Source organism: Balaenoptera physalus (assembly GCF_965194825.1).
Source record: "Balaenoptera physalus genome assembly, chromosome: 20".
NCBI lineage: Eukaryota > Metazoa > Chordata > Mammalia > Artiodactyla > Balaenopteridae > Balaenoptera > Balaenoptera physalus.
This window is the reverse complement of record NC_138901.1, coordinates 12,305,947-12,322,479: the sequence shown is the minus strand read 5'-3', so window position 1 is coordinate 12,322,479 and position 16,533 is coordinate 12,305,947. Positions and strand designations below refer to the sequence as shown.

General features: G+C 58.4%; 2 protein-coding genes across 8 annotated transcripts; both read left to right on the top strand.

The window, feature by feature from the left end:
- The first annotated feature begins 257 nt into the window (after positions 1-257).
- On the top strand, positions 258-9,593 carry MAFG (MAF bZIP transcription factor G). Of its 5 annotated transcripts, none has more exons than XM_082442184.1 (3): positions 258-512; positions 4,595-4,657; positions 4,755-9,593. In XM_082442184.1, the coding sequence occupies exons 1-3, from the start codon at positions 267-269 to the stop codon at positions 5,205-5,207; spliced, it is 762 nt and encodes a 253-aa protein (XP_082298310.1). In that variant the 5' UTR covers positions 258-266; the 3' UTR covers positions 5,208-9,593. The 5 variants fall into 5 exon arrangements, with proteins under 5 accessions (XP_082298310.1, XP_082298311.1, XP_082298314.1 ...); XM_082442185.1 differs by having other exon boundaries at positions 382-516; XM_082442188.1 differs by lacking the exon at positions 258-512 and adding an exon at positions 1,151-1,169.
- Positions 9,594-9,651: 58 nt separating this feature from the next.
- On the top strand, positions 9,652-16,232 carry SIRT7 (sirtuin 7). Of its 3 annotated transcripts, XR_014257616.1 has the most exons (11): positions 9,652-9,810; positions 9,881-10,018; positions 10,106-10,210; positions 11,883-11,953; positions 12,043-12,115; positions 13,508-13,606; positions 13,681-13,917; positions 14,002-14,139; positions 14,318-14,424; positions 14,872-14,957; positions 15,546-15,678. XR_014257616.1 is itself a non-coding variant. In XM_082442111.1 (10 exons), exons 1-10 carry the CDS (start codon positions 9,658-9,660, stop codon positions 15,742-15,744), a joined length of 1,263 nt encoding a protein of 420 aa, XP_082298237.1. In that variant the 5' UTR covers positions 9,654-9,657; the 3' UTR covers positions 15,745-16,232. The 3 variants fall into 3 exon arrangements, 2 of the variants coding, with proteins under 2 accessions (XP_082298237.1, XP_082298236.1); XM_082442111.1 differs by lacking the exon at positions 14,872-14,957 and having other exon boundaries at positions 9,654-9,810; positions 14,059-14,139; positions 15,546-16,232; XM_082442110.1 differs by lacking the exon at positions 14,872-14,957 and having other exon boundaries at positions 9,654-9,810; positions 15,546-16,232.
- The last annotated feature ends 301 nt before the right edge of the window (positions 16,233-16,533 follow it).

The following is a 16,533-nucleotide window of genomic DNA, read 5'->3' as shown; positions in this document are numbered from 1 at the left end:
ACCCTGGACACGTGGCCTTTGAAACGTCTACACAGAAAGCTCAGGAGAGCATTTGGGCAGATCACCAGGCCCCGCCTCGAAGGGGGCGGGGCCGGTCGGGAGCGCGCGCCCGGGCCAGTCCCGCGAGACCTCACCCACCGGGCGCGGCTTGCGTTGCCCGGGCGACGGCGCCCGGGCGCGCAGGCGCAGTGCGGGCGTGCCCCGCCCCCGCCGCCGCCGCCGCCGCGCCTTCCCCTTTAAGCCCCAGCCGGTCGCGTCGCCGCTTCATGAATGGAGCCCACGTGACCAAACATCATGTGACGTCTGTGGAGCGGCGGCGGCGGCGGCGGCGGCGGCGGAGGATCCGGAGCCCCAAGCCTGGTCCGGCCCGGCCTTCCCAGCGCGCTCGGCCCGGCCCGCGCAGGCGGCGAGCCCCCACTCTGGGCCCGGAGCCCCCGCGCGGCCAGCCCCGCGCGGCCTCGGAGCGCCCGCCCCGCCCCGCCCCGGCCTCGGCCCGCCGGGCCCGCAGTGTGGTGGGTGAGTGCGGCGGCGGCCGGGCCGGGGCCGGGGCCGGGGCCGGGGGCCGGGGCCGAGAGGGGGGCGGGTGGGTGCTCCGGTCCGGGGGCGAGTGCTCGCGGGGCCGCTGCTCCTTCCGGCGGCCTGTGGTGGCGTGGTCCGGGTGCTCCGGGCTTTGGGTCTGCCCTGTGCCCTGCTGGCGGCCCATGCCTCGATTTCCCCACCGGTCCGGAGCGGCTCCTGGTCCCTCCGCCGGGGGTGCTGGCGTGGGCGCGCGGGCCCGCAGGGGCGGGGCGGGGCGTGCGCTGGTCTTGTTCGGTGAAGCCGGGGAGTCCTGGAGGGAGGGACGGCCGGGGTGGCGGGAGGAAAGGGTGGGGTCGAGCGGGGCGCCCAGGGCTCCGTGGAAGAGCTCGGCGGCCCCAGCCTGAGCTGCTGATTCATCAGGTGTCTGTGTCAACGCCTCCCAGGCGCGGGGTCCTCGGCTGGCTAGGGGAAGGAAGCGGCACGTGGGGGGGGGGGGCTGGGAAGACCCTGCCCGCTCCGGCTTCGCTCCGTCACACGCTTGCCAGAGCCCAGAAGGAGACTTGCTGAGTCATCAGCATGAGGTCACTCGATGCTCGTCCTGATGCCTGGGGGGGATTAGAGCTAGGGGCCTGAGAGGCCGGGAAACAGGGGTAAGAGGGAAACCGTGGGGAGTGAGAAGGGGCCAGGCCCCGGGCTGGGGCGCCTGCTTAAGTTTGGGCTGATATGGGAGTTTAGGGTAGGGTGGGTGAGGAGTAAATGGAGAGGTCACGGTGCAGGTTATCCCGGGGTAGAGGGTGAAGCCTCTGGCCTGTCCATCCCCTCCCAGGCAGGCTCTTCTCAGGCTGCTGGTCCCTGACCCGCCTCTGGGACAGCTCCCCAAACTGGGAAATAGTTCTGAGTGAGAAGAGGGGAGGAGCTTAGGGGGGCCGTGCTTGCGGGCTGGGAAGTAGGCTTTCCCTATGACTGGTCTGGTTGGCCAGGCTGGGAAGTCTCCCGGTGGGAAGAGGCTGAGGCAGTGGGAGAAGGAGGGGTGCCTGTACTAGAGTCCTGGGTGACAGTGGACAGCGCAGAGGGCGAGTAGGCGCAGCTCTACCAGGCAATTGCAAATGAGAGGAGGCAGCAGGACTTAGACTCTGATCAGGGGAGCGAGGTGTCTGGTGAGCAGGCTGTGGCTCTCTTCGCAACCTGGCCTTGGGGTCCGGGTTGAGACTGCGGGTGGTGGTAACTTTGAGGGTGCCCAGCAGGTGGACTGGTGTGGATAGCATGGGTTGAAGAATCCCAATCACCCCAAAGTTGTTCCACTTGAGGTTGGGGCGCAATATTGTGCAGGTTAGCAAAGAACGTGGCCCTGATGGGTGTCAGGCCAGGTGGTAGGGAATCCTGGGGAGTGACAGCCTCAGGGTGGTGTGGCTTGAGCCACTTTTCCTGGGTGTGTGAATGGTTCCTGGTCTTCAGGGGTGGGGGAGTGTTTCGTCTAGACCAGGCTGACCCTTCTTGCCCATGCGTTCATGGCTAGGTAAGGCTGACCTTGTAGTTTGTCCTCAGGCATTCCCTTCCCTCTCCCCCATTCCTGAGCTTATAGATGCTAGATGTTTTAACACTTCAGCTGATCTTTCGGCTGGAATTTTATGCCCCAGGAAAATGCAGATTCCTGGAGGGATGTTTCTTCAAATCTTCTCAGCTACTTATGCTTTGGTGGAAATTAAGTTTTAGACTTTTTTCAGAGGGCTTCTGGAGGAGGTGGGTCTAAAGGGCAGGGTGGGAGTGTAGCGGGCTAGGTGGGGGTGCCAGAGTGACCAAGGCCACATCTGCCTTGGCTTGGGAGGTTTGGCCACTGGGGTTTGCAGGACAGGAGAAGGAGCAGGGGCGGGCTGGGCTCTTGTCTACTGTCCATGCCCTGGAGTTTGGGCCCAGGGGAAGGGGATGGAGTTCTTTCCCCTTTCCGGCTGGCTCTCACCTTGAGTGGGTGGCCCTGGGTACCTTGGTGGATCGGTGCCCTTGGAACCACCCATGCCTTCTCCACAAAATGTGCTCAGCCTCAGGGGGAGCAGAGGCGGGAGGAGGGCTGAGGGTTCTCCTTGATCCGGTCTCTGGGATCCCCTCCCTCTGGTTTCTAGAGGTGCCCTGAGCCATCAATCCCAGCCCATGCCCAAAAGCTGTCTCTGTCCCATCAGTGTGTGTCCCCAGGTAGTGGAGACAAGGCCAGGAAGCTGGAAGCATGGGCTTTGCTGAGACCCACCCCTCCCCCACCTGAGCACAAGCACACCTTTGATTAGGAGGCGATTGGCTTCACTTGTGATGTGCTGAGTTCAGGGCTTCTGTGGAGGGTGAAATCTGCCGAGGAGGCACTTTTCAGCTCCCGGCCGCCACGCTCGGCACTTTTCTGTGTGATCTCTTCAGGAAGTCACCGTGTGCTCAGCATTCGTGGGGTGGAGGGAGGATGGCGGGTGGGAAAAGCTGGTGCCAGGGCTTTTCCTTTGGACTGACAGTGGCAGGACCAGTGCAGTGACACTGTACCTGGACCTGAGGTTGGGGGAGCTCCTCCAGCTCTGCCTTGAGGACTTGACTCCCGGGGTAGGCGTGGGGCCCTGAGGACCTTCTGGCCTCCAGCTCCTCTGCCCCATCCTCTGCTCTGGAAGAACAGTAGGGCCGGAGCCTCGGGGCATGGCTGTGGGGAGGCGTCTCTGGCCCCCTTGCCTGCAGCCTCGCATCCTGGTACAGGGCTGGGTGAGGAGGGGTTTCTACCCTGAGTGAGTGTTTGCCTCCACCTCCCCAGCCATACTTTAGTGACCTGATAGGGCTGAGAAGACCCCGCAGCCCCAAATTGCCTGAGTGCTTGTAGCTTCTCCAGGAGCGCACCACAGTGCTTGTTAGGCCTCCGTTTCCCTCCCTGCATCTAACCTGGAAGGTCATGGAGGGAGTTGGGGGGGCAGAGGGGGTCCAGCTGAGCCAGGAATCCCAGGACTAGGTGGGTAAAAATGTCCTTGGCAGGGCTGCGGAAAAGATGACCAAGTGGGTGGGAGGGGGGCCTCTGGTTTTTGTTCCTTGCCCTGTGGGTGCGGACCCTGAGCAGGGAGCCAGAGAGTAGTCAGTGGCCAGAGAGGGCTGAGCAGGCCGCTGGGGGGTCGATTGTGGGCACTCTTGTGCAATACCCTGGATGGGGTGGGGCAGAGTACAAAAGGCTGCAACCCAAAGCCACAGGATGGTTACTCCATCAGCAGCAGAGGTGGACAGAGAGGGCGAAGGGGCCCAGGGCCCGGCTTCTCCGGCTGGAGTGTCTGCCACCAGTAGGTCTGGGGAACTCCCACCAGTGTTAAAGACAGAGTCAGAGCTGGTTGGACAGCTCCGTTTGCTGCTCTTCAAAGTGAGCAGTCTGGGAGAATTGGCACTCTCCTGCATCCTCCCCTCTGCCCGAGTCCCCAGTGGGGACACCCAGTGAGCCTTCATGGGAGCAGGGCTTTGCCCCAGGCCAGCTTAGGGGAGGTAGAGCCCTAGAGTACACACTCACAGGGGCGCTGGCCCCGGGCCTCACCTGCTGTTGGCCAGGCTGGCCTTCGTTGCCCCAGCAGCTTGCTGCTGCCAGTCCCCTGGAGCTGTGTTGGCGGGCGGCCTTGGGGAGTGCCAGGCTGGTGAGAGAGCGGGAGCGATGTGCTGAGTCAGCATGACTCGCGGGAACGGAACAGCCGTGCTCTGGGGCGCACTGGGGTTATTTTTAAAGCTCCTGGCTTCCTTCTAGGCTGGCCCCTCCCTCATCCTTCTAATCTCTCCCCTGGCCCCTTTTCTTGCCTCTGCCTCCCTAATAGTCCTTCAGTTCCCCTTCCCCCATCAGACCCTCCTGGTCTCCCCCCTGGTTCCCTAGGGGCAGGGCGGACAGGGAGCAGCCCAGCTTGGGAGAGGCGAGGCTGAAGGGCGGTCCTTGAGGCCAGGTATCAGGGGAATGGGCAGGCAAGGGGTGAGGCTGGGGACTGGGTGCCTTCCCCTGAGTGGGCAGAGGGTGTAAGGGGGCTCAGGGCTCTGTGTGGACTGGGGAGGGGAAAGGTCTCCAGGGTCCTGACCTGCGCTCCCTGTCTCACAGAGTGCCTGCTTGCTGTGCCCTCGGGTTATGACGACCCCCAATAAAGGAAACAAGGCCTTGAAGGTGAGCAGATAGGGTGGGCAGTGTCTCAGGGCTGGGGTGGCACAGGGGCAGACTGCCCCCACTTGGCCTGTGACCTCGTGCGCTATGCCCTCCCCAGGTGAAGCGGGAGCCGGGAGAGAATGGCACCAGCCTGACAGATGAGGAGCTGGTGACCATGTCAGTGCGGGAGCTGAACCAGCACCTGCGGGGCCTGTCCAAGGAGGAGATCATCCAGCTGAAGCAGCGCCGGCGCACGCTCAAGAACCGCGGCTATGCCGCCAGCTGCCGTGTGAAGCGGGTGACCCAGAAGGAGGAGCTGGAGAAGCAGAAGGCAGAGCTGCAGCAGGAGGTGGAGAAGCTGGCCTCGGAGAACGCCAGCATGAAGCTGGAGCTCGATGCCCTGCGCTCCAAGTACGAGGCCCTGCAGAACTTCGCCAGGACCGTGGCCCGAAGCCCTGTGGCGCCAGCTCGGGGTCCCCTTGCTGCTGGCTTGGGGCCCCTCGTCCCCGGCAAGGTGGCCGCCACCAGCGTCATCACGATAGTAAAGTCCAAGACGGACGCCCGGTCGTAGGGACGCGCTTGCCCAGGCGGGTCTGCAAGGGGCCAGTAGGCGCATGGCAAATTCAGCAGCCCTGTCCCCCTCTCCCTCCCTCCTCTTCCTCCTCTTCTCTTCTTTTCTTCCTCTCCTACCTCCTCCCTTCCCTGCAAAGCACAACCTGCACCCCAGGGGCGCCGGGCTGAGCCCCTTTGATCTCGTCGTTGTCATCGTGTGTTTTGTACGTTGGGATTGGTCAGTTTGGTGGTGACGTGGGGTCACCCCCGCCCCCTTTGTACCACGGGCAGGTGGGCTTGGAGTCCAGAGTCGGCCTGTGGGAGTGGACAGAGAGAAAGATTGACTGGGTGCTCTGGGGCACATGTGTCCCTGAGCAGGGAGGGCTGCAGGGCAGGAGAGAGGCTGTTCTCGCTGCAGAATGGCCCACAGGCTCTGACAGCCACCAGGCTAGCTGGGGGCCGGGCAATTCACTCTCAGCTCGACCTGCAGTCATAGACGGGCACTGCTCTGCAGAGTAGGCTGTCCCTGAGGGCCCTGGACAGGGGGGCCACCAGTCTGGCGCTGGGGGGATGGGGTGTCGTGTGGCTGTGGGCCGGGGGCCTTGGCACTCACACCTGACGTGTTGCACTGAACAAGACCAAATCACTGGTTGTGAGCGTACGTGAAGGGTGTGTCCAGTGTCCTGCGATGGGTCCCGTGTCACTGTTTACATGACCTATTTGTGTGGTTACATAGCCCTTTATTTAAAAGAGAGAAGTTCCTTTTACGAAGTTATTAAATTATATGTTTAAAAGCTAAAGAAAAAAAAAGCTGCAGAGTATTTATAAAACTGTCTTTTTAAAAAAAAAAAAAAGCGAGAACATTTGACCGTATAAACAGAAAAGGGAAGAAAGTATAATAGAAACTTTGCTAGTTTAAAAAAAGAAAAAAAAAATCCTTTCTTGTAAACTTACAGACAAGTCTTTGTGGCTGTTGGAGTTTAGTTTTTATATACACAGAGTTATCAGACGTTATTTATAAAACTTAGTTAAAAAAAAGACAAAAAAAAAGCCAAGCCGTGAGCGACCAGAAGGCGCGTCCTGACGTCCTCTTTGCTATCTCTTTTGCAATTGTACCGAAAGTGACTTACTCCTTTGCCCTTCCTGCTTCCGTCTCTTGCCGGTGCCGTGGTGTTGTCTGTGCCTGGTGAGGTCTTGTGCAGCGTCACGTGCTGGTGCTTCTGGTGACCTTTGACCTGTGGGTGTCACTTCTTGTGTCTGTTCTCCCGTGTTTGTTTTTTGGATTTGGTTGTGGTTTTGCTTCTGCTGGCTTGTCAGGCCTGGGCTGTAGTGCCAGGCTGCGCCTGCTCCAGTGGAGCTTGGGGTGTCTGTGCCTCCAGCCCAGCCTCTTCTGCTTTGGCGCCCACCCTGAGCCCCGGGGAGGTCAGATGCAGGGCTCTGCCACACCCCTCTGCTGACCCTTGGCTTCGCATGTGTGTCTCAGGCTTGGGCTGATCCAGTGGCAGGGTAGGTGAAACTGGGGGTCATCCTGGGCCCCCGTCCCGCCCCCTCACTACTTCCTTGCCCACCATCTCTGGCCCTGGGTGGGGGCTTGCAGGGACCAAGGAGTCACTGTGGGTGCCCGCCAGGCCAGGGCCAAGCTGCCCCCGACTGTCTTCCTTCTGGCCTCCAGTCAATGTGTTTGGGCTCCAGCCACCAATCTGGGGTTTGTTCCGGTGGGTTTTGTGTAGGCCTCAGCAGGGGAACCCCAGGGGCCCGCGGCTCACTCATCCCAGAACTGTTTCCATGCTGCGGGACGGTGCTTCCCAGGCAGAACCAGGTGGTTTCGGGGCCCACCTGGGGCAGCCCCTTCTCCTTGCCTGAGGGCCTGGGGGTCTCCACCAGTGCCAGACAAGGGCTACGGTCTCCAGGGCCAGGTCCTGTCCCCCATCTCCCCCTGAACATGCTGGCAGCTCTTGGCTATGGGCCTTCTTTCAACTCCCTTTGGGGCCTGTGTCTTCCAGGGATCCACTGCTCGGCTTGTGGAGGTGCTTCCCCGGGGCTGAGCCCACCTCCCCGTCCTGCCACTCGGTGAGGCAGCCAAGTCTCCCAGACTTGGCTCAGGCAGCTGCTCGTAGGCATGTGATGGGGCTGCCTGTGGTGCCTGCCCCCCAAGAGGCTACTGCCCTGGCTCTGGCCATGTGGGGCTTGGCTACTCCTTGGGGTTGCTGGTTGGCTTCTCTGGGGGCCCTGAACCCCTGAAAAAGCACAGACAAGTGGGCTAATGAAAAGAAAAAACAGTGCGGCCAGGCAGGGTTTAACCTTGTGGACAGCAGAATCTTCATCCCGGAGTTTACAGTGTGCCTGTGGGATAGGAGGGGGGATGTGCTGTCAACTTCTGTTGTCTTGATGGGCTGATCTTGGCCCTAGATATTCAGAGACATTCCTGGCTGTACCCAGGTTGGCCTGCAATGGAGATTTTGACCATTGACTCTGAATCACTTAGTGGCTTCCTTTGCCTCCCTGCAGTCTGGCTCTGTCTACCTAAGGTCCAGACGAGAGTAGTTGATGTTTCTTGTAGCAGCAAGTTGGAACACATCATAAGAATCCCTAAAGAGAGATCATGCGCTGTCCTGGACAGGGGGAGGGACAGGCTCCCCGTGTCCAAGTACGGTCCCCACTTTTATCCTGGCTGGGAGGTGGTCCTCCATCTCTGTGCACCCCTGCCATGCTGTAGACCTAGAGACAGGAGGGTTTGAGTGTGGGCATGTGCTGAACAGAAATTGCAGGTCCTTGGTTTGGTTTACAGACGCTTCTGGAGTTAGTGAAGCTATACTTCCTTTCGAGGTTTTTGGATTTGGAGCAACTGTTCCTTGGGTCTGGGGGAGCATCCTGCTCCCATCAAGCCAGTCTCTTGGGGCTGCTCTGCCCCTTCTCCCCTTCTCTTTCGTTATTGACAGTAGATCCTGTGTCCACATGTGACTGTTTGGCGTCTTTCTGATTCTCGTTAATTCGTTTTCCCTACTGTGAGCGTGTTGTGTTCTCTCTCCTCAACTTTTTGACACAGCGAATTGAGGGCTTTGGCCGAGGCCAAGTCTCCCAAACTTGTCCGCTAAGTAAACCATAATGTGCACCTTCCTTCACACCTTGCCCTTGCCCAACTCCTCCCTATCCCAACATGGACACTCAGATTTCAGAGGAGAACCCTTTGAGAACAGGTCAGCTCCTGCCCAGAGTATGGCCCCAGGGAGCCCACCCCATGGCTCTTGGCTGCTGCTCCAGGTGGCACTGCGTTTGTGCAGGTGAGAAGTTGTGGCTGCTGTGTGGTGTGCTGGTTTCTGCCGGGTGCCAGGCCTCCCTGGAGGCTTTTCTACTCTTGGTCCAGGCTTCAGGTCTGGGCACAACCCTGATCAGCAGCAGCAGCCTTGATGGTCGGTGGCTGGGCCCACGGCTCTGATCAGCTGCAGCCTGCTTTGGGATGGGTGGTCGAGCCCCATCTTGTCCCTGCGACTTCCCTCTCTGGGGTGGCCGGTTGGCCAAAGCTTCCGTCCACAGCTGGGAAGCCACAGCCTGCAACACTGTTTCCGCTCTAGGATCTTTTAAGTTACTTTTTTAGGCTGTGGTTTGGTGAAAGGAACCAACACATTAACGATTTTTTTCCCCCAGAAGCCACTGAATAATTCTTGCTGGCCGGTTTTCACCTTCCTTTTGGCTGCCTGGTTTTGAAGCAGATGGGAAGAGGCAGGGGTGTGCCCTCGAGACTGATGGCTTGTCCTGCTCTGGCCTGTGTGTCCTGAGCATGTGCTGTACCTGTTGGACCAGTCGCACACATTTCCACCCCACTCTGCAGCAGCAGCCTTGGTACGTGGGTGTCCCTTCAGTCTGAGCTGGAGTGTAGGAGAGCTCGTCCCCGATGACCTGTGAAGGGGGGACCCCTCTAACAGCCTCATGTCCCAGCCCCACCCTTCCCCACATCCCCTCAATCTGAAGCCTTTAACCAAACGGGAGTGGGTACAGAAAGCCTTCTCCTGGCATATTAGGGCAGCAGGACAAGGGCTGTCCAGTGTGTCCAGCTCTGCTGCTCTCCTGGCGCTGAGAGGTGGGCGGAGCAGAGTTGATCAGACCCTGCCTGCCCTGCCTAGGGCTGAAGACAGGAGGTGGGGTGGGTACGCTGGGATCTGTCGGGGTGGGCGGGGGGTTGTTGAAGATCCAGGTGGGGAGGGGCCCTACTGGAGCACTCTGGCTGACCTGGGTGGCGGCGGCCTCGCGCCCTCCCTGCCCTGTGCAGTATTTATTGCTAAATTATTGTCCAGGAGGGGCGGCACTGGGCCGGGCCCCGGGTATTTATTGCTGTATATAGTGTATGTTTGTGATATATAAGGTTTTCTTTATTTTGTATATGATCAATAAACACCTTTTAAAGAGACTGGCAGGTGCTTCCTTGGGGCGACGCAAGGGCGGGGCGGAAGGGCGGGGCGGGCCTCGTGCGCATGTGTCGGCGCGCGGCCTGCCGGGAGGCGGAAGCGGAAGCGCGAGTCTCCCCGGGAGTGATGGCCGCCGGGGGTCTGAGCCGGTCGGAGCGCAAGGCGGCGGAGCGGGTCCGGAGGCTGCGGGAGGAGCAGCAGAGGGAGCGCCTCCGCCAGGTACGGCGTTGCCCGCCCCGCGCCGCGCCCCCAGTCCGCGCCGCCCTCACCGCCCACCCCGCGCCCGCAGGTGTCGCGCATCCTGAGGAAGGCGGCGGCCGAGCGCAGCGCGGAGGAGGGCCGGCTTCTGGCCGAGAGCGAGGACCTGGTGACCGAGCTGCAGGGCCGGAGCAGGCGGCGCGAGGGCCTGAAGCGGCGGCAGGAGGAGGCGAGTCCGGGGTGCGGGCGGGCCGGGCGGGGGCCGGGGCGCGGGCGGGCCGGGGCCGGCTCACGACCGGCCTCGGCGTCTGGGCAGGTGTGCGACGACCCGGAGGAGCTGCGGAGGAAAGTCCGGGAGCTGGCTAGCGCCGTCCGCAACGCCAAGCACCTGGTCGTCTACACGGGCGCGGGGATCAGCACGGTAAGGAGACGAGGCGGGGACGGCCGCGCCCCGGGTCGGCTCCCAGGTTGTGCGAAACACGGACCGCCGGGGGCGGGCGGGGGGCGCCCCCTTCTGGGTGTCGGACCCCAGCACCGAACACCGTATTCTGTTAAGCAACAGTACCGATTCGCAAAAGCTCGCCTTAAAAGCACCTCTTGAGGGTCTTTCTTTTTTTAGAGAAACTCAGAATGACTCTATTTGGAACTTCGCTACGTAGATAAACATTCTTAAATGCTTGAATTTTCTATTGTACCCAGTTAGAGACAGTAAAGGAAGAGAGATAAAAATGGGGTGTAATAGTTTGGTGCTTGTCCCAAGGTTATATGGGCAGAGCTAAACCCTAAACTACCTTCTGATTCCCCATTCATTGTGTGTCCTGAATATTGAAGTAAGGTAAGTGGAATACAAGGCAGTATGCATTAGAGTGCACCAGGTAAGGAAGAGAAATGTTTTGGCTTTTGATAAGTTTTATCAGGAAGCTACCTGGGTGGTAGAACGTGACTAGCTTTGACAGTGTGGATAGCACGTTGTTTAATTGCTGGGTGCAAGTTGAGTGTGATCTACATGTAGGCCCAGCAGAGGTGAATAACAAGGATTTCTGTGGAGAGGTCCGGAGGTGATGATAATAAACCATATAAACGAATGACTGTAATGTGAAGCTGGCTGTGCTAGGCTGCTAGAATAGAAATCCAGATATGCCCTCTGTGGTCTCTGAGAGCTGGGAAACCCATCTGGTTGTTTTTCTGTGAGAAGTGGCATTGAGTCTGGGCCTTGAAGGGTGAGTAAGATTTTACAGACACGAAGTAAGACACTCCATACAGGGATGACTGAAGAAGCCCAGTAGCGAGAATGTGTGAGGTATGTTAACTGCTTTAACTTACCAACACCTGGAGCCCTGGCACATGTGAATTCTTGTCATTAGATTATGTAAAAGCAGTAATACCACCTTTTAAAGAACTGTAAGCAGTTACTAAAGCCACATGCTGTTCATTAATTTGCTCTGAGTGTTACTGTTTAAGGTTCCCTTTTTCCATGTGAGTCAGACCCACTGGTCAGGTGGGCATTTTTCTGAGCTTTAGCAGCAGGGAAGAGACAGGGCTCCCTACGAGGGAGGTCACTCACACCTCAGGAAGCACAGGGCACCTGATCCTGGCACACTCTCTGTTTTCTTCTCTCGGGGTGGCTCTGTTTCACTGGATTGGGAACTTGGGAAATTCAGTAATGTTTATCTCATTGAAGAGGTTGGTCTGTGTGAAGGTAGGCCAGGAAACACTTACAGCATCAGGATGTGAGAACGTGGAGGGAGGCGTGCAGTGAGCCTAACCAGTCCTCGCTCTCAGTATGAGGACAGACATGGCCACAGAGTCCAGACATGCTAGAGAGGCTCCCAGGACGGGCAGGGCTCCTTGGAGCCTAGAAGGATGAGCTGGACCAGGTTTGGGTGCAGGGGTCCTGGCAGAGGGAAGGAGCCACAGGGGGTGCACTCCATCTGGGAGGACAGGTTAGACTAGGAAATGCTCAGCCTGAGGAACGAATTGAGGCCAGTCTGTGGGCCAGCACTTCTCAAAGTGCTGGGAGAAATTATTGGGAATTCTGCCAGTGCCTACAGTGAGGTCTTTTCACTGGGCTTATCTCCTTTCTGAACCTGCAGGCAGCTTCTATCCCAGATTACCGGGGTCCTAATGGAGTGTGGACGCTGCTTCAGAAAGGAAGAAGCATTAGGTAAGCAGCCTAGCACAGCCTTCCCACCTAGTTGAGCAGGGACCTGACCTTGAAGCTCTCCTCACCTTCATTTCCCTTCTACCTGGCAGTGCTGCTGACCTGAGTGAGGCCGAGCCGACCCTCACCCACATGAGCATCACCTGCTTACACGAGCAGAAGCTGGTAAGAGCCCAGGGTGGCTGGTGTACAGCCATCCTTCGGTATCCCCCTTGGATACCAAAAGCTGAGGGTGCTCAAGTCCCTTGTATAAAATGGCGTAGTGTTTGTATATAACCTGCACACCTCCCCCCCATACTTTATTATTTACTTATTTATTTATTTTTAAAATAAATTTATTTTATTTATTTTATTTTTGGCTGCGTTGGGTCTTCGTTGCTGCGAGCGGGCTTTTCTCTAGTTGCGACGACCAGGGGCTACTCTTCATTGCGGTGCGCGGGCTTCTCACTGCGGTGGCTTCTCTTGTTGCGGGGTTCAGGCTCTAGGCGCGCAGGCTCAGAAGTTGTGGCGCACAGGCTTAGTGGCTCTGCGGCATGTGGGATCTTCCCGGACCAGGGCTCGAACCCACGTCCCCTGCATTGGCAGGCAGATTCTTAACCACTCGCCACCAGGGAAGTCCTCCCCACCCGCATACTTTAAATCATCTCTGAATTACTTGTAATACCTAATAAAATGCCAGTGCTACTTAAATCGGTATAAATACGATGTAAATGCTACACAGATACTTGCCAGTGTGTGGCAAATTCAAGTTTTGCTTTTTGGAACTTTCTGGATTTTTTTTTCCCCGAATATTTTTGATCTTTGGTTGGTTGAATCTGCGGATATAGAACCGTCGGATATGGAGGGCTGATTGTACTCACTGGGTCCATGGCGAGGACCAGGAGGGCCACCTTGGTGCCCAGGTGACAACTGCATCCTGCTTCTATCAGCCAGTGGACCCTGTGATGAGTGCCCACCAAGCAGTTTAGATTCCTGGTTTGAGCCTACCTCTACTCCTCCTGTGTTTCCTCTCCAAGAGTAGAGGGCCACCTCTCCGCTGAATCGTCACATAGAGGGTCCACACAGGCCCAGAGCTCGTGAGGGTAGCCCCTTCCCCTTGTGTTTCTCTTGCATTTTTCCCACAGACCTCAGGAGCCACCTAGATACAGGGGAGGCTAGTAGGAAACCTCTGGAGATCCTCTGCTAAGCACCTGCAACCGAGTGGGGAAGGGGTCGAGCCTCCTGGGCCTTCAAGGACCTGAAGCATGATGACCCAAGAGAGCATCAGTTTGGGCCCCAAGCTCCTTTCCAGCCAAGAGGGGGCAGTGCAAACATTTGCCCTCCTGGGGGCTCCTAGGGCTTCTGAGTCGTTGGGGGCGGGCCCAGTGCCCTCCCCACCGGAGCCTCCTGAGTCCTGCTGGGACCAGCCTGCTGCCCTGGGTTTGCCTTCGATGCTTTGTGCAGTGTCGGAGTTGCTGCTGGTTTGGGGGCTCTGGGGCGGGCAGGGCTCGGTATGGTTTCACTCCTGAGTGCTGCTTCCCCCCTTCCTCCTGCTGACTGCCGCTGTCGCCCTTCCAGGTGCAGCACGTGGTGTCTCAGAACTGTGACGGGCTCCACCTGCGGAGCGGGCTGCCTCGCACAGCCATGTCGGAGCTCCACGGGAACATGTATATCGAAGTGAGCGGTCCCTCTGGGACTCGGGGGCCTGGGCAGGCCAGTGGCTCCTGCTCACAGGGCCCTACTCTCTTCAGGTCTGCACAGCCTGCACTCCCAACAGGGAGTATGTGCGGGTGTTTGATGTGACGGAGCGCACTGCCTTGCACCGACACCAGACCGGCCGCACCTGCCACAAGTGCGGGGCCCAGCTCCGGGACACCATCGTGCACTTTGGGGAGAGGGGGACACTGGGACAGCCTCTGAACTGGGAGGCGGCCACCCAGGCTGCCAGCAGAGCAGACACAATCCTGTGCTTAGGCTCCAGCTTAAAGGTATGCGAATGGCACCGTGGATGGGAACAGGGGTGAGCCTGCCCACAGCTGGCCAGCTCAGCCTTAGACCCCAGCTTCCTGTAGCCTCCTTCCCTGGTGTGTGTGTGTGTGGTCTGTCTGTCCATCCGTCCATTCCCGCAGGTTCTAAAGAAGTATCCACACCTCTGGTGCATGACCAAGCCCCCCAGCCGGCGGCCCAAGCTCTACATTGTGAACTTGCAGGTAACTCAGGTGCTCCGAGGTGCCTCCTTAGACCCGGGCCTTAGGAGAGCCAGCAATCCCTGGGACATTTATGTCCCACACTAATGCACCACGGAGGTCTGGCTGAGTAGGGGCCAAGGCCAGCAGGCCATTGGGAAGGAGTGAGATGCTGTCCTCACTTACCTTCTCCCGTCCCCAGTGGACCCCGAAGGATGACTGGGCTGCCCTGAAGCTGCACGGAAAGTGTGATGACGTCATGCGGCTCCTCATGGATGAGCTGGGCCTGGAGATCCCCCGCTACAGCAGGTGAGGGGGCACAGGCACATCCCCCGCTTCCCTGCCCCTGTGTGGATGGGTTGTGTCTGTTGTCTTTCGTGAGCTGAGTGTAGAGAAAGCTCTGAGCTGTGGCAGATGGCATCTGAGGTGTGACTGCAGTGTGGTGGCCTCTGCAGGGACCAGCCCCAGCATTGGCTGAGGTGTCCTGGCTGGCGTGATTCCTGCGGGGAGAGGGAATCTGCCAGGGTACGCCTGGATGTCCCCCTTCACCTCAGGCAGCCTGGACGGGAAGGTGCCTTGAAGGGATGTGCTCTCAGCAACTCTGCTTATCAGGATCTGGGTGCACTTGGCTTGGGGAGCTGGAATACTTTGGGGAAGCTTAAACAAATTGTGCCTTAATACAGAATTTGTGATAATTTAGACGTGGTGTGTGTATTGAGTGAAAAGTTTACACTTTCTTTCTCTGTGAATTTTCAGGGTCTTATAGGGGAAATCAATAACTTCTTTTAATCAAAGGGTTCGAGAATTAAGGATCCCTTCACCTTCTGGGCCTGGCAATTCTTGTATGTTATGTTCGTGGTGTTCTGTAATGTGGGCCTATTGTGTACTGTACTTTTTTTTTTTTTTTTCACATTAACTTAGCTCATTTTCTTTATCAGTGCTTATCTGTATATTAAGTTTATGATATGTGGTTCTACATCTCAGTCAGACACATGATCTCTTCACGGTGTAGTGTTTAGGCCGCGTCTCCCTAGTCAGCTTCCCTCCCGTCAAGTCCTGCAGTCTGGGAAGGGGAAGAGGGTCTGGTCTACCTGTCCCTGGCCATACAAGTGAAAGGTGGGGCCCAGAGTTGGCTAGTGACTCACCCTTCCTGGGGCTACTGCCGCCCTACCCCATGTGTGCACAGCCCCCTCAATCACCGACGAGGACTGAGTTCTGCAGAGGCTGGGCTAGTCTGGGTGCTGGCCTTTGAGTTACTCGCGGAGCTTACCCCTCTCGCAGATGTTCTGGAGCTACCACTGAGCAAAGCCCAGCCATGGTTAAGACGTGGGAGGGACGCAGGGTAACCTCAGTCAGCTTTCCCGTCCTGGGGCGGGTTGTGATTGTGAGGGGCTCCCAGGCACGCCTGACCCAGTTTTCCCTTTGCGTAGGTGGCAGGATCCCATCTTCTCGCTGGCCACTCCCCTGCGTGCGGGTGAAGAAGGCAGCCACAGTCGCAAGTCGCTGTGCAGAAGTCGAGAAGAACCTGGGCCTGGGGACCGGGGTGCACCACTTAGCTCAGCCCCTGTCCTGGGCGGCTGGTTTGGCAGGGGCTGCACCAAACGCACAAAAAGGAAGAAAGCAACGTAACCTGGTGCTTGACCGAGAACAATGATGGCACTTTGCAAATGGCCGGGACTCTTGTTCAGGGGCAAGTGGCACTGTTAAGGCCAGGACTGCCCCTGGAATTCTCTGGGGGTGACATTTTCACCCTGACGTGTTTAGCCATTTGTCCTTGTGGAAAGCTCCCTTGCACTGCTGTGGTTGCCCCCCGCATGGGCCTAATGATGGAAGACACCTCGCCCAAGCAGCCTCTTCTAAAGAGGTGGCAGCCACACCCTCTGTGAAAACAGGACTCGGGTTATTTCACACCTGGCCAGCTAAGAGGAAGCACACGGCTGCCTTACCTCATTCACTAGGCTAGTCTCAGGGGCCTCAACTCTATTTCTACCACTTCTTACTAAAAATGTTAAATTTATAGAAGCCTTTTTCTGTATTGGGTATGCTGCAAAGGAGTGGTTTTTGAGCCTTGGCTCTCAGCAGGCCTTTTTATTGTTATTAAATATCTCTGCACTGTCTTCCTCGTGTCACCGAGTGACTGACTGTCTTTCTGAAGCGGTGGGTGGCAGCGGGCGCCTGGCGAGACTCTTGGAGGGGCGGATGCGCCCCACGTGGTCCTGCCCCAACCGCTGCTCCAGGTGGGAGCTGAAGGCTGGTGGGAGCTGAAGGCTGGTGGGCGCAGGCCATTGGCCGGGAGCGGAGGGGCGGGGCCCGGCCCGGGCGGGGCTCGCCATTGGCCGCGCGGGGGAGGTGAGGGGGCGGTGCTCCGCGCGTGGGGCGGGGCGGCGCTCGCCATTGGCCGTGAGAGGCGGGTGAGGC

Coding starts and splice junctions, on each gene's coding strand:
- MAFG (XM_082442184.1), top strand. CDS start 267: ATGAATGGAGCCCACGTGACCAAACATCATGTGACGTCTGTGGAGCGG. Junction 513..4,594: donor CCCGCCGGGCCCGCAGTGTG/GTGGGTGAGTGC, acceptor CCTGTCTCACAG/AGTGCCTGCTTGCTGTGCCC. Junction 4,658..4,754: donor AAGGAAACAAGGCCTTGAAG/GTGAGCAGATAG, acceptor TGCCCTCCCCAG/GTGAAGCGGGAGCCGGGAGA.
- SIRT7 (XM_082442110.1), top strand. CDS start 9,658: ATGTGTCGGCGCGCGGCCTGCCGGGAGGCGGAAGCGGAAGCGCGAGTC. Junction 10,019..10,105: donor TGAAGCGGCGGCAGGAGGAG/GCGAGTCCGGGG, acceptor GCGTCTGGGCAG/GTGTGCGACGACCCGGAGGA. Junction 12,116..13,507: donor GCTTACACGAGCAGAAGCTG/GTAAGAGCCCAG, acceptor TCGCCCTTCCAG/GTGCAGCACGTGGTGTCTCA.